The sequence below is a fragment of the Schistocerca nitens genome, chromosome 1 (genome assembly GCF_023898315.1).
Source record: "Schistocerca nitens isolate TAMUIC-IGC-003100 chromosome 1, iqSchNite1.1, whole genome shotgun sequence".
Classification (NCBI taxonomy): Eukaryota; Metazoa; Arthropoda; class Insecta; order Orthoptera; family Acrididae; genus Schistocerca; species Schistocerca nitens.
The window spans coordinates 427,355,284-427,378,659 of record NC_064614.1 but is presented as its reverse complement, the minus strand read 5'-3'; the positions used below and the strand labels follow the sequence as shown (position 1 = coordinate 427,378,659).

The following is a 23,376-nucleotide window of genomic DNA, read 5'->3' as shown; positions in this document are numbered from 1 at the left end:
CTTTGAGCAAAAATTATGAGCCTGTAGCAAAACTAATGAGATGTAGTGTGGAAGCAAGGGTGGAGTACTGCTTTAACAGCTGCAAGTCTGTAGCCACCAGTGTGGTGATGGGTGTCACAGTAACAGATACACAAGGTTACTGTGAAGCCAGGCTAGCCAAGTGCAACAGTAAATTGTACCGAACAGTAGCCAGTGGGATGATATCACCAAACAAGGTCAAGTCTCTTGTTATGGGCAATGTGACTAGGTACCATGTTTCAGTGAAGCAAATGAGCACTAGAGGCATATAAATAAGTCTGTATTTTGAAGCAGAGGCTCACTTCTCATTGCCAGAAACAAGCAGCACCTTCATGATACCAGAGCGATGTCAGACCGCAGGATGACTGGGCGCTCCTAACAGCAGCCATGGGTTCAAGACAGGGCTGCATGTGCTGCCAGAGCTAAGTCCATCACATGGCATCTCTGCTGACCTGCCATCTGTGCCTGCTTATGCCAACTCTTGAGTTCCTAGTGGGACTTGGTGCCACGTGCCAGTTGCCATCTGACTCCTGTAAGAGAGCAAGTCATACTCTGTCGACAGCCATCTTTATGCAACACTGCGGCAAGCAGAGCGTGTGGCTGTGCAGGCTCCAGCATGCTGAGGAAAGTAGCATGCTGTTGATGTCAATGACTATGACCTCTAAAGGTTGCTGCCTTACTGCAGGACTGCTATCAGAAATGCAGGGCATCTGCTCAGCAGTGAGGGTGGAAGCTGCCAACAATATGTCAGTGCCAGCCAGGGCTCGAGAGAGGCGTGGTTGCTCACTGCATAATGTATTGAAGCCACACTGACAACAGTGTTTCCAGTGGGCCCATCACACACCACCGCACCATTCAACTGGATGTTGAAGTCGTTTACTCATGTTCAGGGGAACAGCAAAATCTGCATGAAATACCTGTGTGTTTGTAATATGTGCTGAAGCACTATAGCCACTGATTTCAATGAGTATCTTGTATCTATGTTTTCGTTGAATAATTGGATTTAACATGTTCCTCCATCTATACATTTCCTCTGCTGCAACATCAAATTTTTATCTGTTTTCAACAAGTTATCACTTTTTCATGCCAAAAGTGAACATTGTTATGGATTTAGTGCATGTGATCCTACTTTTTGCTGCTCTCCCACACTTTCTACATGTTATTGCTAGAAGTTATGTTGCTACAAGTCATACTACCTGGTGTTAGTTCTTTGTATGGTTCATTGTGCACTGCTTGGTTGAATTGACAGATCAGTATTTTGAAATATGTATCTCTGTTAATAACACGGCAGTAATTTTTTCAGTCCCTTTTATCATGTCAGCTTTGCTAAAATTTTTACAGGACCATTTTGTATATTTCATATCTGCATTTACAGAGCTATAATGATGTAGTTAATTAGAAAGATCATTTTTGCTTTCTTTGTACTTAGAAGTTTATTTGTTGTGCTAACCTGCCGGCAAGATTGTTAGCATACTGGCATAATCTACAAATAGATGACTGACCACTGTGCAAAAAAATGTTTTTCAGGAATAAATTTAGGATGAAACGTGCAATTCACAACCAAAATACTAGAGAGTAAAAATAATTGTCATACAAAGTATGCATACATATCTAGTTCTCAGGATGAAGTTCTGTATTTTGGTACAAAAGTCTGTAAAGTTTACAAGAAGACATCAGGCAGGAAACTGATAATCACTCAAAAACAAAGTTAAAGACTACTTGATTAGCCACTCTGTGTACATTCAGTCAGAATATTTTGCCTCATCATTGCAAATTCCACATAACAGTAACATTTATGTTAAAGAGCTCTTGATATTTTCAGTAGGAAGAGGTGGGGGTGGGGTAAAGCAACAATACAAAAGGAAATTAAACCAACATTATTTTGAGTGTAGATATTATCAGGTATCACACTAAATATTTACAGGTAAAAAAATATGTAAGGACTAGAGCCATTTTTCTAAAGCATTTCAAATTGGTCACTTTTTCCAAATGAACAGGGTGAAGTGCTCAGTGTGAATGTACATATTCCAAAATTGGACAGCAACTCTCTTTCAGCTGAAGTAATACTGCTGGCATGTTTTCCTGTAATTGCAAACACTTTTCCCTTCTTGGACTGAGCCGTCAATGGTTTCATCCACGTTATAAATGTGGTAAGCGAAATGAAACTGTTTTTTTGCACTGTTTTAAGGATGTCCAAAAACTTTTATATGCGGTCCTCATAAAAAAGGTTAACCTCTAGCCTTCGAGACAGGGTTCGTAAGACTAATATAAGTGCTTTTGCCTGCCATCTCTGACTCTTTGTTAAAGCAGTGTAGTATTTTGTTCTGATCTGCCAGTTGGAATGCTAATCTCTATAGGCCATTCACTGTAAATCCATAAAATCGCTTTTCCACTTCAAAAGCAATCAAAGTTTAGCTGTTATTGTTATTTGTTGAATTCACTCCATAAGTTTCCCATAATCTTTTCGTCACCTACAGAATCTCTATTTTTTCCTGGATCTCTTCTTTAATTATGGTAAATAATTCAAAACTGCCACGAAGTGATATACTGATGGATGATGGTATTGCATACAAAATAATTTAAAAGTTAATCTATGGTATTACCTGTGATGTATGGAGGTAACTAGCACTATAATAGTAAGCACCTCAGCTGCTTTTTCCTAGTAGTAGTGTGGCCACTTTTCCCAATTAGTTGCCACATCAGCATTTGTGGTTCACAGATGAAACTATCAAACTAAAAGAAACAATGAGAAACCAAGTTTATATGCCAAAGTACATTGTTTAAACACTGATATCATAAAAAAAGTATTAGCCTGCAGTTAAGGGAGGTGATAAGAATAATATAAATGACTTATATCAGATTCCTGGAAATCAAACAGGTTTTTTACTAAATAACAACGGAACAAGCTGTTTCTGTCAAACTCACTGACAACAACAACTAGTTTGGCCACTTCTCAGCAGGCAGAAATTTTCCTGAAAGTTCCTGGCAGATTAAAACTGTGTGCCGAGCCGAGACTCGAACTTGGGACCTTTGCCTTCCCCGTGAAATGCAAAGGTCCCGAGTTCGAGTCTTGGTCTGGCACACAGTTTTAATCTGCCAGGAAGTTTCATATCAGTGCACACTCTGCTGCAGAGTGAAAATTTCGTTCAGGAATTTTCCTGACAGAAAATATGTAACAGCAACTTTTTCTGCCCTGGCCATGTTACCCCACATCCACATTCACCTTCCCCTTCCTATATCGGCAGGTATGTAAATGGTTCTGTAGTAGGGGTGAGTAGTGTAATAAGAGGCATCGTGGTCTATTTTAAAGTATATAAAGAATTATTAACCTGTTAAGTGGGTAGTATGCGCACGCGCGCCTCTTCCACAGTGGGTAATATACGCCAGCATGCCCGTTAGTGGTGGTGCTGCGCACTGTTCTCACGTTTTCCTTCACATTTTCATTGTTGAATTTAAATTGATATTGGGTGGAAATGAATAAAATATATTGCAGAAGTTAACAAAACTGTATTTTTACAATATTACATATCGTTTTCAGCGTGAAACATTTTAAAACAAGATGCTGCACACAAGGAAACTTCACATCTTGCGCACCAGTATGAAGTCTCTTTGTGAAGGTCTTTTCTCATACACACCAAACACCTCCTTGTTGGTCTTTTCTTCATTGTGGGTGGCAGAAGGTCTGGAAAATGCCCGACTGTAAGGCGTGTTGCCTTTGGTGTTCGAGGTGGGCGTCCTACTGATGCCCCTTGATGTGGTGAAGATATGGTCAACTGTTCACCAAGACTAATCAGGAAGCTCATTGTACTTTGTCCGCCACCATGCTTCTTGTACAGAATGTATGCATTGTAACATGCAATGTCCAACAAGTGGCGGAAAAGCTTCTGATAGTATTTTTTCAGCCTGCTTCTGGCCATCTGGTAGCTTTGTAACTGAAAATCGCACCTATCCATGCCCCCCCCCCCCCCCCCCCCCCATATTCTTGTTCTAGTCAACGACAACTTGTGGCTTTTGAACGATTCCCTTCTTCGAGTGTACATTTGCAAATGTATCGTCACGGGAGGTGCTGACCATAACAACGTCTCTTTTGTCTTTCCATTTCATTACCATCTGCTTGCCCTTGTACCCTGTTATGTACTCCCCTTTCTTCAGTTTTTCCTTTTTTATGAAGTCAGGGAACTCCTTCCTGTCTTGCCGCATTGTGCCGACAACATCGGTGTTATTGCTGGTTAGTTTGTCCACCAGATGTCAAGATAAATACAGTGGCCTTTCCTGAGTAGATCATGTGCAAGTTCCAAAGCAATTTGAGAGGTTATTTTTTCATCTGGATAGTGGCTACCATAATTAGTGTCCTTTCCAGTGTAAACAATAAAGTCCCATACATACCTGGAACTGCTTTCACTGACTTTGTACAATTTGATGCCAAATCTGCTACGCTTTGATGTAATATATTGCTTCCATCCAAGCCGTCCTTTCCAGAGCAACAACAATTTGTCAACGGTGATGTTAACTTCTGACGGCCTTGGGAGAGCAAGTCCTGGCAAAACTCTACTATCTGGTGAGCAAGATGTATGAGACATGCAAAATACCATCAGACTTCAAGAAGAATATAATAATTCCAATCCCAAAGAAAGCAGGTGTTGACAGATGTGAAAATTACTGAACTATCAGATTAATAAGTCACAGCTGCAAAATACTAACGCGAATTCTTTACAGATGAATGGAAAAACTGGTAGAAGACGACTTCGGGGAAGATCAGTTTGGATTCCGTAGAAATGTTGGAACACGTGAGGCAATACTGACCTTACGACTTATCGTAGAAGAAAGATTAAGGAAAGGCAAACCTACATATCTAGCATTTGTAGACTTAGAGAAAGCATTTGACAATGTTGACTGGAATACTCTCTTTCAAATTCTAAAGGTGGCAGGGGTAAAATACAGGGAGCAAAAGGCTATTTACAATTTTTACAGAAACCAGACGGCAGTCAAGGGACATGAAAGGGAAGCAGTGATTGGGAAGGGAGTGGAACAGGGTTGTAGTCTCTCCCCGATGTTATTCAATCTGTATATTGAGCAAGCAGTAAAGGAAACAAAACAAAAATTCGGAGTAGGCATTAAAATCTATGGAGAAGAAATAAAAACTTTGAGGTTCACCGATGACATTGTTATTCTGTCAGACACAGCAAAGGACTTGCAAGAGCAGTTGAATGGAATGGACAGTGTCTTAAGAGGAGGGTATAAGATGAACATCAACAAAAGCAAAACGAGGATAATGGAATGTAGTCGAATTAAGTCGGGTGACGCTGCGGGAATTAGATTAGGAAATGAGACACTTAAAGTAGTAAAGGAGTTTTGCTATTTGGGGAGCAAAATAACTGATCATGGTCGAAGTAGAGAGGAAATAAAATGTAGACTGGCAATGGCAAGGAAAGTGTTTCTGAAGAAGAGAAATTTGTTAACATCGAGTATAGATTTAAGTGTCAGGAAGTCGTTTCTGAAAGTATTTGTATGGAGTGTAGCCGTGTATGGAAGTGAAACATGGACAATAAATAGTTTAGACAGGAGGAGAATAGAAGATTTCAAAATTGGTGCTACAGAAGAATGCTGAAGATTAGATGGGTAGATCACATAACTAATGAGGAGGTATTGCATAGAATTGGAGAGAAGAGGAGTTTGTGGCACAACTTGACTAGAAGAAGGGATCGGTTGGTAGGACATGTTCTGAGGCATCAAGGAATCACCAGTTTACTTTTGGAGGGCAGCATGGAGGGTAAAAATAGTAGAGGGAGACCAAGAGATGAATACATTAAGCAGATTCAGAAGGATGTAGGCTGCAGTACGTACTGGGAGAAGAGGCTTGCACAGGATAGAGTAGCATGGAGAGCTGCATCAAACCAGTCTCAGGACTGAAGACCACAACAACAACAACAACAACAACCACCACCCTGTAATCACCTGACCAAAAGTCTTGTTCCTCCTGCCACCGAACTTCACTAATTCCCACTATATCTAACTTTAACCTATCCATTTCCCTTTTTAAATTTTCTAACCTACCTGCCCGATTAAGGGATCTGACATTCCATGCTCCGATGCATAGAACGCCAGTTTTCTTTCTCCTGATAACGACGTCCTCTTGAGTAGTCCCCGCCCGGAGATCCGAATGGGGGACTATTTTACTTCCGGAATATTTTACCCAAGAGGACACCATCATCATTTAACCATACAGTAAAGCTGCAAAACTGCATGCCCTCGGGAAGACTTAGAAAAAGCTTTCAGCAATATTGACTGGAATACTTACTTTGAAATTCAAAAGGTAACAGGCATGTAATACTGGGAGCAAAAGGTTGTTCACAGCTTTTACTGCAGTTATACGAACTGAGGGACATGAAAGGGAAGCAGTGGTTGGTAAGGGAGTGAGACAGGATTGTAGCCTATCCCTGATGTTATTCAACCTGTACATTGAAGAAGCAGTAAAAGGAACCAGAAAAGAATCTGGAGTAGGGATCAAAGTTCAGGAAGCAAAAATAAAAACTTTGAGGTTTGCAATACCAATGTCAGAGAACTCGGAAGAACAGGTGGTTGGAATTGCCGGTGTTTTGAAAGGAGGATATAAGATGAATATCAACAAACCCAAAACAAAGGTAATTGAATGTAATCAAATTAAATGCGTCAGTACTGAAGGAAATATATTTGGAAATGACACTAAAAGTGCTAGATGACTTTTACTATTTGAGTGGCAAAATAACTAATGATGGTGAAAGTAGAGAAGATATAAAATGTAGACTGGCAGTAGGAAGAGAAGTTTTCCTGAAGAACAGAAATTTGCTGACATTGAATATAAATTCAAGTGTTAGGAAGTCTTTTCTGAAGGACTGGAATGGAACCTTGTATGGAAGTGAAATGTGGACAATAAGTAGTTCAGAAATGATGAGAATAGAAGATTTTCAAATGTGGTGCTACAGAAGGATGCTGAAGATTAGATGGGTAGATCATTTAACTAATGAGAAGGAACTGAATAAAATAGAGGAGACAAGAAATTTGTGGAACAACTAGACTAAAAGGAGGGATCAGTCAATAGGACACATTTTGAGACATCAAGGGATCACCAATTTAGTGTTTGGGAAAGTGTGGGGGCAGGGTAACTTTTATAGAGGGAGACCAATAGATGAATACAATAAGCAGGTTCAATTGGATGTAGGCTGCAGTAGTTTTTTGTTTTAGAAGCTGCTTATGCAGGATAGAATAGGACGGAGAGCTGCTTTTGACCCATGTCCAGACTGAAGACCACAACAACAACAACAGCTACAAACAGGTCTGACCTTATTGACAGTGTCAGTATAGAGACAGGGATTAGTGACCATGATGTCATCATAGTGATGATGGTTACCAAAAAACCCATCTGAATTCTAGTAGATTATTTATGCTTGAAATAGCAGATAAGCTGTTGTTAGCATCCTACTTAGACAGTTAATGGACATCATTTGTTTGTAATACAATGGATATGTAAGAATTATTTACAAATTTTTAAACAGATTGTATATCACACTGTGATAAGTATGAGTTGAGTAAGTCAATTAAGGACGAAATAATCCACTGGGATTTAATGTCAAAATTCAGAAATTGCTGAGGAAGCAGAGATTGTTGCAGTAATGGTTCAAAGAAGAATGTGGAAAGTTGGAAGACTAAAGTTAGAAGAAATTTGTGCATCCATAAAAATATCAACATGCGAAGCATACAAAACTTTCACTGTCACACCTTACAGGAAGGCCTTGCTGATAAAGAAAATTCAAATTCTACCTATAATTACTAAGTAGGTTGAAGGTTTCTACCCAGTCACTTTATGACCAGTCTGGTGTGTCAATATAAAACAGGAAAAAGAGAGCTGAAGCTTTAAATTTGGCATTAAAAAACATTCACACAGAAGGATCATACAGACATATCGTCATCTGACTATTGCACAGATTCATGTATAGAGGACATAGAAATATGCATCCCTGGCATTGTGAAGCAAATGAAAGAGTTGAAAATAAGTAAGTCACTAGACCCAGATGGAATCCCTATTCTGTTTTACAGGTAATACTCGTTAGCATTGGCCTCCTACTTAGCTTGCATTTATCATGAATCTCTTACACAGTGCGGAGTCCCAAGCAACTAGAAAAAAGTGCAGGTGACTCTTATATATTAGAAGGATGAAAGGAAAGACCTACAAAATTACAGGCCACTGTCCTTCTCATTGGTTTGCTGTAGATTTTTTGAACATATTCCAAGTTCAAATATAATAAACATCCTTGAGACAGAAAAGCTTATATCCATAAACAGCTCAGATTTAGAAAGCATCACTCATGTGAATCTCGGCTTGCCTTTTATCACATGATATCTTGTAACCCATGGATGAAAGGCAACAGGCAAATTCCATATTGCTAGATAGCATTTCACATGGTGTGCCGCTGCAGACTCTTAATGAAGATCTGTGCATACAAAATAGGGTCCCAGATATGTGAGTGGCTCAAAGACTTCTTAAGTGATAGGAATCAGTCCGTTTCCTTGGACAGAGAATGTGCATCAGAAACAACAGACTCATCATGAGTGCCACAGGGAAGTGATAGGACAATTCTTGTTTTGTTTACACATAAATGATCTGATGGATAGGGTGAGGAGCACTCTGTGACTGTTTGAAATGATGCTGTAGTATATGGGACAGTACTGTCATTGAGTGACTATATGAAGATACAGGATGATTTAAGATGGAATTTCCATTTGATGTCATGAATGGCAGCTTGCTCGAAATGTAGAAAAAATTAAGTTAATGCAGGTGAGTAGAAAAAACAATCATATAATATTTGAATACAGTATTTAGTGCTGTGCATCTTGACACAATCATGTAGATTAAATACGGTAGAGAGATGGTTTTAGGAAAACAACATTGGCTAAATGGTCAAACTGTGCTCTACCAAGCAAACTATCCATATTATAGATGAAACCACAATGGAGGGTATCGGTTGAGATGCCAGACAAATGTGTGGTTCCTGAAGAGGGGCAGCAGCCATTCCAGTGATTGACTGATCCAAAATACACCAAAGAGGCCTTGCTGAGCTGGTACTGTGGTAGGGTGGTTTGTGTACCTCAGCAATAAAGATATCCATATTATAGATGAAATCACAATGGAGGGGTATCGGTTGAGATACCAGTTAAATGTGTGGTTCCTGAAGAGGGGCAGCAGCCACTCCAGTGATTGACTGACCTTACATACACCAAAGAGGCTTTTCTGAGCTGGTAATGTGAAGTACTGAAACGAAGGGAAACTGCAGCCATAATTTTTCCCAAGGGCATATAGCTCTACTGTATGGTTGTATGGTGATGACATCCTCTTGAGCAAAATATTCCAGAGGTAAAATAGCACCCCATTCAGATTTCCAGACAGGGAGTAATTGGAAGTATGTCATCATCGGGAGAAACAAACCTGGCATTCAACGAGTCAGAGCATGTAATTTTAGATCCATCAATCAAGCAGTTAGGCTAGAAAATTTAAAAAAAGGAAATGGATAGGATAGAGGATGTATAAGTAGGTGAGAGGGGAGATATGATACTGTGAGAGAATTTGACAGAGCACTGAAAGACCGAATGGATATAATGGGAATTGGTGGAGCTTAGATTAGTTTACGTTCCATAGATCCGTGTTGAGGAGATCCTCATGGATGTGGAGCATGTCCCTTCTTCCCTTTTTTTTTTTTTTTTTAAGCTGAAATAACAATACTAATAGTATGAATATAGACAATACATCATTTGTTTCTATTAAAAAATTCGTCAATGGAGTAGAAGGAGTTGGCCACTAGTAAGTCTTTCAGGCTCCTTTTAAACTGATCTTTATTTGTAACTAAATTTTTTATGTTTACTGGCAAATTATTGAAGATGAGTGTTCCTGAATAGTGGACCCCTTTTTGAACTAAAGTAAGTGCTTTTAAGTCCTTGTGCAGATCATTTTTGTTCCTCGTATTGTATGTACGAACTGAGCTGTTTGTTGGAAAAAGAGATACATTATTTAGGACAAATTTCATTAATGAGTAAATATACTGAGAGGCAGTAGTTAGTATACCCAGTTCTTTGAAGAGGTTTCTACAGGACGTCCGTGAATTTACTCCACAAATAATATGTATTACACGCTTTTGGACTCTGAAAACTTTTGTTTGACTTGAAGAGTTACCCCAAAATATTATACCATATGACATTGTGGAATGAAAGTAGGCAAAGTATGCAAGCTTTTTCATTTTTATGTCGCCTATGTCTGCTAACACTCGAATTGTAAATACAGATTTGTTAAGGCGTTTCCGCAGTTCTGTGGTGTGCTCTTCCCAACTGAATTTATTATCAAGTTGTAATCCCAGGAATTTAAGACTGTCAACCTCTTCTATCTGCTCTTCTTCGTATTTTATGCATATGCTGGGTGGAAACCTCTTACAGGTTCTAAATTGCATATAGTGAGTCTTTTCGAAGTTTAATGTCGGTGAGTTGGCTTTAAACCAGTTATTAATATCCATGAAAATATCATTAGCAGATCTTTCTAGAACTACACTTGACATACTATTTATTGCAATACTTGTGTCATCTGCAAACAAAACGAACTCTGCTTCTGGCAGTGTAACTGATGAGAGATCATTAATGTACACAAGAAAAAGCAATGGCCCTAAGATGGATCCTTGTGGGAAACCACATGTAGTTTCTTCCCATTTTGATGATGACTGATGACTTAATTCACTAGTCCCTTGCACTGACACCCTTTGTTTCCTGTTAGTGAGGTATGACTTGAACCATTTTGCAGTACCGCCCGTGACACCATAGAATTCTAATTTACGTAAAAGGATGTTGTGGTTCACACAATCAAATGCCTTTGACAAATCACAGAAAATACCTGCTGCTTGTAATTTGTTATTTAATGAATTAAGTACATTTTCACTGTAGGTGTAAATAGCCTTCTCGATATCAGAACCCTTCAGAAATCCAAACTGTGTTCTTGATAATATGTTATTTGTGGTCAGATGGTTGAGCAGCTGCCTGTACATTACTTTTTCTAAAATTTTTGAGAATGCTGGCAAAAGTGAAATCGGTCTGTAGTTTGATGGTATCTCTTTATCCCCTTTCTTGAATAGAGGCTTAACATCTGCATATTTTAGCCAGTCAGGAAATGTCCCAGTTATAATTGACTGGTTACACAAGTAACTTAGAATTGTACTAAAATCACAAGAACATGCCTTAATTAACTTGTTGATATTTCATCGTACCCACTAGAATGCTTTGTTTTTAAAGATTTTATTATGGACGTTATTTCTTTTGGTGAAGTGAGTGATATATTCATGTACTTGAAGCTATTTGTGAAGGCTAGTTTCAGATATTCAAGGGCATTATTTACTGGTCCTGAAAGTCCCATTCTATCAGTATCGGATATAAAGTACTTGTTAAATAGACTTGCCACACTATGCCCATCAGTTACTAATGTGTCATCTACCCTTAGTGCTATTTGCTCCTGTTCCTTTCTGGTTCTACCAGTCTGCTCTTTCACTATATCCCATATTATTTTTATTTTGTTCCCTGACGTTGCTATCTTCTTCTCGTAGTGCATTTGTTTAGACGTCTGAATTACTTTTTTTAATGTTTTACAGTATTCCTTGTATTTAGCTAAATCATCAGCATTGGAGCTATTCTTGGTCGACAGATACATTTTCCTTTTTGTCTTACAGGAAATCTTTATTCCTTGTATAATCCATGGTTTTATTATAGACTTCTGTTTAATTTGAGTAACTTTTAGAGGAAAACAGTTTTCAAACATGGTACTGACATTGTTCATGAATGTGTTATATTTTTCATTCATGTCATGAGCACAATAAATATCTTTCCAGTTCATATCTTTGAGCAGTTTTCTAAAACACTCAATTTTTGGTTGATTGACTACTCTCCTGTACTCAGATTTAGCAGTCTTGATAATCTGCTTAGAATTTACATCTAAAACAAGGAGCTGCATGTCATGATCTGATAGTCAATTTATAACAGGTTTTATGATATGATTTTGTTCCTTTGGCTTGTCTATAAAAATGTTATCAATGGCTGTCCTTGAGGATTTAGTGATCCTAGTTGGGAACTTTACAGTGTGAGTTAGATTGAAAGACAACATTACTAACTGCAGTGAATGTTTACTGGAAGATTGCATTAGAAAATCTGTATTAAAGTCACCAGCAATCAAAATTTCTTTGTTTCTTCCTGTTAAATAACCCAAAAGAGCTTCTAGATGATCTAAGAATAGATTATAATTTCCTGCAGGTGCTCGGTAAATAGTTAATATTATATAGGATCTGTTATGGAACTCTAATTCTGTTGCACATGCTGCTAGATGCTGCTCTAAACAGAATTTATTAATGTCAATGTTCTTGAATTTATGGCAGTTTTTGATAAATGTGGCAACTCCTCCTCCATCCATATCTACTCTGCAGAAGTAGGAAGCTTAAATCCTGAAATGTCTAACATATCTATATCAGTGGTCACTTGATGTTCAGAGAGGCAGATTATGTCAATTTGGTTAGATGAATTCATTTCATCGATACAAATGAGTAGTTCATCAACTTGGTGGCTGGAAGAACAGGGCTTCTGATCAGGTGAATACAGCATCACAAATACAAAATCAAATAGAGGTAATGCAGTAGTAGATTTAATAATGAATAAGAAAGTAGGAATACGTGTAAATTACTATGAACAGCATAATGAAGACATTACCACAGCCAAGAGAGACATTAAAATCGCACCAACCACAGCAGAACACGTTTGTATGCCAACCAGTTCCATGGCTAATGAAGAGACAGATGGAATGTATGATGAGATAAAAGACATTATTCAGATAGTTAACAGAAAGAAACATTTATCTGTTATGGGTCATTGGAGCTCAGAAGTAGGAAAATAAAGGGAAAGAAAATAGTAGGTGAATATCGACTGGAGGGAAAGGAGTGAAAGAGGAAGTCAACTGGTAGATTCCTGTACAGAGCATAATTTAATCATCAGTAACATTTGGATTAAAAACAGTGAAAGAAGATTTTAGACATGGGGACATACCTGGAGACAGTGGAAGTTTTCAGTTTGATTATGTAATGGCTAGACAGATATTTCAGAGCCAGATTTTAAATTGTGAGACACTTCCGGGGGCAGATGGGGATTCTGACCACAATTTATTGTTTATGAACTGCAGATTTAAACTGAAGAAATTGCGAAAAGGTAGGAAATTAAGGAGCTGGGACCTGGATAACTTGAAAAAATGAGACGTTTTTGTGAGCTTGGAGGGTGCATTAGGTGATGATTGATTGACTAGAGCGGGGAAAAGAAATACAGTAGAAGATGAAAGGATTGCTTTGAGAAATGAAATACTGAAGGCAGCAGAGGTCCACACAGGTAAAAATACAAGGCTTAGTAGAAATTTAATTGATGAAAGGAGGAAATACAGAAACACAGCAAATGAAGATGGCAAAAGGGAATATAAATGGCTAAAAATGAGATTGACAAGATGTGCAAACTGACAAAGCGGGACTGGCTAGAGGACAAATGTAAGGATTTAGAGTCACAATTTTCTAGATGAAATATAGATACTGCCTACAAGAAAATTAAAGGAGTCTTTGGAGGAAAGAGAAGCAGTTGCATGAATATCAAGAGCTCAGATGGAAAACCAGTACTAAGCAAAGAAGGGAAAGCACACATGTGGAAGGAGTATCTAGAGAGATGATATAGGGAGATGAACGAAGGCACTGTTATAAAAATGGAAGAGGATGTAGATGTAGGTGAGAGGGGAGATGTGATACTGTGAGAGAATTTGACAGAGCACTGAAAGACTGAAGTCAAAGCAAGGGCTCTGGAGTAGACAACACTTTGTGAGAACTACTGATAGCCTTGGCAGAGCCAGCCATGGCAAAAGATGTATGAAACAAGTGAATTGCCCTAAGAGTTCAAGAAGAATGTAATATTTCCAATTCCAAAGAAGAGAGGTGTGAATATTACTGAACTGTCAGTTTCATGAGTCTTCGATGCAAAATGCTAACACAAATTCTTTACAAGAGAAATAAAGAACTTGTAGAAGCTGACCTCAAGAAAGGACACTTTGGATTCTGGAGAATGGGAAAATGCGAGTCAATATTGACCTATCAACTTATCTTAGAAGATATGTTAAGGAAAGGCAAACCTACATATATAGCATTTGTAGACTTAGAGGAAGTGTTTGGCAGTGCTGATTGGAATACTTTCTTTGAAATTCTGAAGGTAGCAGGGGTAAAATACAGGGAGTGAAAAGTTTTTTACAACTTGTACAGAAACCAGACAGCAGATATAATAGTCGAAGGGCATGAAAGGGTAGTAGTGATTGACAAGGGAGAGAGACAGGATTGTAGCCTATATGTAATGTTATTTAGTCTGTACTTGAGAAGCATTTGGAGTAGGGATTAAAATTCGGGAAGAAGAAATAAAAAACTTTCAGGTTTTCCAATGCCATTGTTGAAAAATTTGGAAGAGCAGTTGATTGCAATCAACATTGTGTTGAAAGGAGGACTTAAGATGAACATCACCAAAAGCAAAATGAGGATAATTGAATGTAGCCAAATGTGACAGTGCTGAGGTAAATACATTAAGAAAAGAGACACTAAAAGTAGTGGATGGGTTATGCTATTTGGGCAGCAAAATAACTGATAATGGTCAAAGTAGAGAGGATATAAAATGTAAACTAGTAATGGGAAACAAAGAGTTCCTAAAGAAGAAAAATTTGTTAAAATAAAATATAGATCTAAGTGTTAAGAAGTCTTTTGTGAAGGTATTTGTCTGGAATGGAACCCTGTATGGAAGTGAAATGTTGACAACAGGTAGTTCAGACATGATGAGAACAGAAGCTTTTGAAATCTGGTGCTACAGAAGAATGTTGAAGATTATTTGGGAAGGTCATGTAAATAATGAGGAGGTAATGAATAAATTGGGGAGACAAGAAATTTGTGACAGAAGCAATTAGTTGGGAGGATCGTCAATTTAGTATTAGTGAGAAGTGTGGCGGAGTGGTGGTGGTGGTGTGTGTGTGTGTGTGTGGGGGGGGGGGGGGGGGGGAAATCATAGAGGGAGACCAAGAGATGAATACAATAAGATGAATGTAGGTTGCAGTACGTATTTATACATGAAAGTGCTTGCAATACACCACAAAGTGCAAGTCAATTTGTCACACATCATTAGATTAAAAGTTATGTAAAAGAAAGCACCTGCTCCTTAGTACATCTTTTTCCAACTCTCTTTTAGTCAATGGCATTTTCAGCATCCTGTCATACTTCTAACAGAAACATATTCATAACAAATTTTTACTGAACTTGTAGCTGTTTGCCTACTTTGTTTCTTCATTCGTTGTCCTCAGTGTCGACGTACGGCTGAAAAAATAGGGGGTGGAAATGTGGTACTGTCTACTGTAAATGATGTAGCCAACAGATGCACAGTTGTGGTTCACAGTCTTTTACTTTCTATTTTCACAACCCACCAATATTACATAGTTATATGGCCAGGGCACTATTGTTTAACTTTCGATAAGCCTCATTAATAGTTTGTGGGTGAACATCCATATGCTGCTACAATAGTTTACTGTTGAATATCTGTGTGCAGTAAAAACAGAACCACAAAGTACACAGTTCTTTCGGAATAATCTGGTACGTATGGAACAGACACTGTCATTGCTTTAACACACGGTCTATTGGTGTAACACTTATTTCACTGTTAAGTTGATGCATTGTTGTCGTTCTGACCAACACAGGTTCCTCGGCTGAAACTCGGCCGTGGACTGACTGTTTCGTGACCAAAAATTGGGCCCTTATATATCATCACAATAGTAGTCCCTGAAACTTGTTCGATGTTTTATTTACACAAATTACAATTAAAACTTAACTAATTAAATTAACTGAATACATCAAAAAACAGTTTCTTCTGCTACACAGTTTATGCAAAATTATTTGTTTAAAGCACGAAATTAACAAAGATAAATACACAAACAATACTTCTGACAAAATTGTTAATTACTTTTGAATTGGCTTTGCTAACATGTTTTTGAATAGAGCCAAATAGATCCTTTAAGATTACTAGTATTTTGTCTTCTAAATATTTTCAGTTATTACAGAATTTATATTCGCTTATAAGTCAACAACAGAATTCAAGTTACGAAGCTATTAATATCATCCCACAACAAAAGATACTAACTAGGAATAAATTAGAAAATCAAAATAAATTAGAAAATCAATTATATAGATAAAACTAAGCACAAAATTAGATATGGTGTCATAAATTAGAAAATCAATTACATACATAAAACTAAGCACATAATTAGATATGGTGTCATATTCTTTAAAACTGAGGGCCAAGCGTTCTCTTTTATGGAAATGCAGATTATATTCATTTATTTTAATGGTAATTAGTTAAAATTGAAAAAACAAGTTTTAAGGAGGCAGATGGCAAAAGAGGAGGGGAAGAAAAATTATCCCAGCTTGCTTTGTCACAAACTCTTCAACATGAGTACTTCCCTTGGTGGGACTTAAATCTGGAACCCCTCAGTTTGAATGGTCACAATGCCTCAAAAGTTCCAAAAGCTGACATACCATACATTTGTCTCATCTTCTTCATCCATGGTGGCAACACAGAATCCCTGTGCCTTCCTTGGCATACTGCTGACCTACTGTGAAACCCACATGGAGAACAAACACTGCTTTTTCCATCTTGCCTATTGTAGGTCCACTCTATATCTACATTTACATCTACACTCTGCAAATCAGTGTAAGATGCATGGCAGAGGGCACATCCCATTGTACTAGTTATTATGGTATCTTCCTGCTCCATTCACTTAAGGAGTGCAGGAGGAGTGATTGTTCGAATTGTAAGGGGTCTGTAGGCCCTTACTATAAATTTGCACTCGGCACAGGTCGATAGGGCGACCAATCGATTCTGTCGTGTTGCGAGAGCGAGTGTGGAGTTGAGCCAGTGTCATGTTGCGGGTGGAGGTGTGTGGAGGCCAGTAGTTGAAATGCAAGGCTTTAACAGTGAAGGGGAGTCGCCATCGCCGTGGTTAGTCCCCTTTTGTACTAAAATAATATCGGGAAGGCGAAGAAGTATTATTACGAAAGTGATTAGTGACATTTCTAGGGCCGATATTTGGTTTCGTGACTACCGCGCCGGCATCACCTTGGATTGCAGTGTTGGATTGCAGTGTTGGATGCAGTGATGGATTAGCGTGTGACGATAATGGAAAATGAAGAAGCCTGTGCTGAGATTAGTCGTAATTAGATATGTATGATGAAGGCAGTGGCTGTCTCCTCCTTTTTGTGTTTTTGAGATGAATATAGGTTCGTAATTAGTGAAACTGTGTTGGTGTTTTTCTTGTTACCAGACATTTCATTATTACAGTATTGAGAAGGACGAACTGGAAAGTAACAACTTCCATAGCAGTCAATTCCGATTGCCAGCCCCATTAGGTACACGGTAACATTAATAATAATTATTGGGCTGCTATTCGATCAGATCAGGTCGGGATAGATAAATGGAGGTGTTACACCTTGCCTTACCGTGAAAGGACAAGTGCAATCTTCGGACGAATAGTAAGAACAATAGGTAATTTTATCTTGCTTAACGCGAGAAAATATTTTCCAATTTCGGATCAAGACAGAGCATAAACTTTAAAATCACGACAAGAAACAGTGCATTTTGAACAATACGAAGTAATAGCATCTTACGATTGTGAATAAACTGTTTTTTCTGGCCATATTAGATAAGAGTAATAGCGTCGATAAACTGTGGTATAATGTGCAAACGCGTAAATCCGCGCGAAAAACTGTGAAAAGTAAACACCAAAGAAAGACACGTGTGAACATTACCACAACAAAATGAGCCAAGAATTCGTCACGAAAGCTTTAAAGAAGTGTTTAGTAGTAATGTTATGATCGAAATTACTTTTTGAATAATGAAAATCGAGCAAATTCATGTGGACCCATAAACTGTTATGCAGGCGACAATTTATATGGCGACGCAATTGTTGAATGACGTCACGCAGACCGGTGCAGCAGCTGCGCCAAAGAGCTTTGATCCGCGAGGTGATTTCACACGTCATCCCAACTACCTGTGCAAGGAGTAGGTCAGGCGCAGACGCACTACACTGACAGCGATCAGCGTGACTTTGAGACACCGAGCGCCAACCCGGCATCTAGCGGCCGAACTACAAACTACACCCGCCTGCAACGCCACGGAGCGGCCGACTGAGAACTACGACGACTCGCCACAGATCTTCAGCGCGACTTCACGTGGCTCCGGCGGCAGTACAGTGCCACGCCCACTTCAAACGTCAAAACATCGCGACTCATGGTAACGTCAGTTGGTGAGTGAAGACAACTGGTTAGCATAACATTAAATTGCAGTATACTGTCTTCACGATAAATAAACAGTTTTAAACTGTGTTTTAACTTAGGACAAGTGCCCAATTACAGTAATTTCCGAAAAGTTTGCGAAACATACTCTGAAATATAGCATACTTATTTATGCATACTGCGCTGTCTAAATGGTGATTATACAGATATGCTCATTGTTTTTGGAGATTTTACATTTATAGATTTAATGAATGGTGTGATTTGTCTTATTTAAAACATGTTACATAAACTGTGTATGTGATAATTGATATTTGAATTTATTAGGTTTTGAGAGTCGTTATGTTCAGTACTCATACGTAGTGTATCAATTTTGGGATTAACTGAAGATAATGCAGTTTGATTAGTTTAGCGGTAATTAGGAGTGTTTTGGGTTACAAGAGGTTATTTTATATTACTTGCCTGTGCATTAAAAATAAACCAAACATGTCTACCGAAGATAAGCAGGTTTGTGAGGCAGTAGTTGAAAGGAAAGGGATAGGACAGGAAGACAGAGATGATTCAGGAATCAGGGTGATTATGGATTGTCATTAGAAAGCCCATTAGCACATTCAACTAGTTACCCCGAGACACCGGGACAAACGACGAGAGATAAGCCAGTTTCAGGGGGTGCAGATATACGGTCGATGTTAGCAGACTTGCTAAAGGAAACCAAGGCAACAAAAGAGAAATTAGAAGAAACCAAAGAAAGCTTAGAAAAATCATTTAAGGAAACTCTAGCACAAGAGATCAAAACATCGCAAATGAAGATAGAATATAATCTGAAGAAGAAAATGCAGGAGTTACAAGATCGACTGAAGATGGACATCAACAAGAGAGAGAGTAAGCTACAGAAGAGCATAGACCAAGTCCAGGGAGACGTGGAGAAGATGGAAGGAAAGTTAACAAAAAAGATAGAAGACGATATTGAAGAAACTAAAGCCGAATTAGTAGAAAGGATCACCGAAGTGGAAACAAATTGCAATCATTGAATCGCCGAGGTGACGCAGATGCAGAAACAATGTAATGATGCGGTTAAGGGGATAGGAGATAGGCAAAACCAACTGGCTGTCAATCTGAGAAACGCTATAGCCGTGCAACGAGAAGAGGATAACAAGAGGGTTGCAATGGAGGTCAGGCAATTACAACAGGGAGTGCAACAATTGGAGAGCAAGACAGAAGAAATTGATAAACGAATTAGCAATGCCACTTTAACCGTTGGGGAAGGTAGAGTGAGCAGTGATAATCGGTACGTCCAGAATAATACAGGGCAGAAGTTTAAACCGAAAGGAGGGTTGCACCCAATGATATTTATGAAATGGTTAAAAGGAGTTTTCCCAGCACATTTCAAAGACGCAGACAAGATTCAATTTGCAATAGATAGGATGGAAGGTGAGGCCTTCACTTGGGGAGTCAGGAAGAAGGAAGGGACTACTAGTTATGATCAGTTTGAAGGGGAATTCTTGAAGAAATACTGGTCCAAAAGTCATCAGTGTGCAGCACTTGAGGACCTACTAAACCGCAAGTCACTTAATACATGGAGAGGAACATTGAGAGAGTTTGCCGAACATTTGTGGGAATTGAACGAGACCTTGGAACAACCCCTGAGTGATGCCATAATGATATCAGCGATAAAAAGAAGATTGAGCCGGAGAATGCAAGAAACTGTATCCGGGAGCCTAATTAAAGATAGGGAGGCTTTGATGGAGATACTGGAACAGTTGGAATCTGTTCGATCACAGGAACACAACCAAGTTAATGATCAAAACCAAGAGGGAAGTAGTGACCGAAGGAATCATTTTAATAATTCGTCTGATTATAGAGGAAGAGATGGTGGCCATAGGTATAGGAACCATGGTGGTGAACGGCAATGGAGAAATGATTGGAGAAGTAGTGAAGAACCAAGAGATCATGAGAGAGGAAGGGATAGGCGAATGAATGACACAGTGCATATAGAAGAGGCGGAGAGACCGGAAAACTGAATGACACTTCAGATGAGGGCCGGTCAGGAGTGAGAGCGACAAGGACCAGAATAAACCTACTAAGACATGTTTAGAACATTTAGTTGTTAAACGGACATTTGAAAAAGGGGAATGTTTATTTGCATTGTATTTTCTGATGTATTATAACTAGAACTTCATATTTCATATCGACGATTACCTGAGAATGGGTGTAAAACCTGTAACAACTAATTTGTAATATAATAACTCATATGTCATGTGTTCACGTAATAATTTTTGATTGTATGTTGTGTGTGACATTCAATATTGACTATAGAGGATTATTGCTGCTTGATAAAAAAATTGTGATTTGGACAATGCCATGTTTGTGAGATGTAATAACCTTTTGTAGAAAATTATAGTGGAGGCAGCCCACTACCGGAGTCGAGGGATTATTTGGTGAATTGTAATTTCATTAATTATTTACACTGTGTGTTTTGTTCAGATGTAATAATATTTAATTTCTTTGCCAATTCTTTTACGCCAGAGGCTCCAAAGAAGTTTTCGAGGGCAGGGATGTAAGGGGTCTGTAGGCCCTTACTATAAATTAGCACTCGGCACAAGTCGATAGGGCGAACAATCGATTGTGTCGTGTTGCGAGAGTGAGTGTGGAGTTGAGCCAGTGTCATGTTGCGGGTAGAGGTGTGTGGAGGCCAGTAGTTGAAATGCAAGGCTTTAACAGTGAAGGGAGTCGCCATCGCTGTGGTTAGACCCCTTTTGTACTAGAATAATATCGGGAAGGTGAAGAAGTATTATTACGATAGTGATTAGTGACATTTCTAGGGCCGATATTTGGTTTCGCGTCTACTGCGCCGGCATCACCTTAGATTGCAGTGTTGGATTGCAGTGTTGGATGCAGTGATGGATTAGCGTGTGACGATAATGGAAAATGAAGAAGCCTGTGCTGAGATTAGTCGTAATTAGATATGTATGACGAAGGCAGTGGCTGTCTCCACCTTTTTGTGTTTTTGAGACGAATATAGGTTCGTAATTAGTGAAACTGTGTTGGTGTTTTTCTTGTTACCAGACATTTCATTATTACAGTATTGATAAGGACGAACTGGAAAGTAACAACTTCCATAGCAGTCAATTCCGATTGCCAGCCCCATTAGGTACACGGTAACATTAATAATAATTATTGGGCTGCTATTCGATCAGATCAGGTCGGGATAGATAAACGGAGGTGTTACAGAATGCCTCTGTGTATGCGGTAATTATTCTAATCTTAACTTAATGATCCCTATATGAGTGATATGATGAGGTTGTAGTATGTTCATAGAGTAATCATTTAAAACTGTTTCTTGAAACTTTGTTAATAGACTTTCTTGGGATAGTTTGTCCATCTTCAAGAGATTTCCAGTTCAGTTTCTTCAGTATCTCTGTGACACTCTCCCATGGACAAAACAAACCTGTGACCATTTGTGCTGCCCATCTCTGTATATGTTCAATATCCCCTGTTGATTCTACCCGGTACTTAAGCCATATTCTAGAACCAGTCACACAAGTGATTTGTAAGCAATCTTATTTGTAGATTGACTGCACTTCTCCAGTATTCTACCAATATGCTGAAGTCTGCCACCTACTTTAGCTATGAGTGAACCTATGTGATCATTCGATTTCATATCCCCACAAAGTCTTACATACAGCTATTTGTATGAGTTGGCTGATTCTAGCAGTGGTTCATTGATATTGTAGTTATAGGATACTATGTTTTTTCGTTTTGTTAAGTGCCAAATTTTAAATTTCTGAACATTTAAACCAAGTTGCCAATCTCTGTACCACTTCGAAATCTTATCAAGACCTGACTGAACAGTTATAGAGCTTCATTCAGATAGCACTTCATTATAGGTAATTGTATCCTATGAAAAAGCCTGATTTTACTATTAACATTCTCTGAAAGATCATTAATATATAATACAAACAGCAATGGTCCCAACACCCTTCCCTGGGGCACACCCAAAATTAATTCTACATCTAATATGACTCTCCATCCAGCATAATATTTTGCTTTCTCCATACCAAAACATCCTCAATCCATCACAAGCTTCACTTGATACCCCCATATGATCATACTTTTGACAATAAGTGTAGGTGTGGTACTGAGTCAAATACTAAATACTTTTTGGAAATCAAGAAATACCACATCTACCTGATTGGCTTGAGCCAAAGCTTTCAGTATGTCTTGTGTGAGTTGGGTTTCACATGATTGATGTATTTGAATTCCATGTTGGTTGGCATTGAGGAGTGAGGTGTTTTTGAATTCCATGTTGGTTGGCATTGAGGAGTGAGGAGGTCATTCTTTTCAAGATAGCTCATTATGTTTGACCTCAGAATACGTTCTAAGCTTCTACAACAAAGTGCTGTCACAGATACTTGATGGTAGTCTTGTGGATCACCTCTACTACCCTTCTGGTAAACCTGTGTGATGTGTGCTTTTTTTTTTTCAAGAACTGGGCATGGTTTTTTGTTCAAGGGATCTACAATAGATTATAGTTAGGAGAAGGGCTACCTTGGACTCAAATTCAGTATAGAATCTGACAGGGATTCCACTGGGCCCTGGTGCTCTGTTAAGTTTTGATTATTTCAGCTGTTTCTCAGCATCACTGGTACTATCACTTATTTCACTCATCTTTTCAGTGGTATAAGGATTAAATTGGGGTAGTTCTCCTGGGTTTTGCTTTATAAAGGGACATTTGAAAATGGAGTTGAGCATTTCAGCTTTTGCTTTGCTACCGTCAATTTTGGTTCCTGTCTCATTCACTTGGGACCGAACATTAACTCTGGTGCCACTAACAGCCTTCACATATGACCAGAATTTTTGTGAGTTCTGTGAAAGATCACTTGACTGTATTCTACTGCGTTAGACATTGAAGGCATCATGCATTGCTCTCTTGACAGCCAAACACATTTCATTCAGCATCTCTCTCTAGCCC

General features: G+C 38.6%; 1 protein-coding gene across 2 annotated transcripts in view; it reads left to right on the top strand.

Moving 5' to 3' along the window:
- Positions 1-17,151: 17,151 nt before the first annotated feature.
- The window catches only part of LOC126250710 (glutamate dehydrogenase, mitochondrial-like), a 136,057-nt gene continuing 129,832 nt past the window's right edge, over positions 17,152-23,376 (top strand). Inside the window, exon 1 of one of the 2 annotated variants that reach the window (XM_049951583.1) lies at positions 17,152-18,418. In XM_049951583.1, the coding sequence (XP_049807540.1) occupies positions 18,403-18,418 (16 nt within the window). In that variant the 5' untranslated portion in view covers positions 17,152-18,402. Of the gene's footprint in view, positions 18,419-18,535; positions 18,602-23,376 lie in introns of those variants that run through there. The other variant, XM_049951584.1, reaches the window with a different exon arrangement.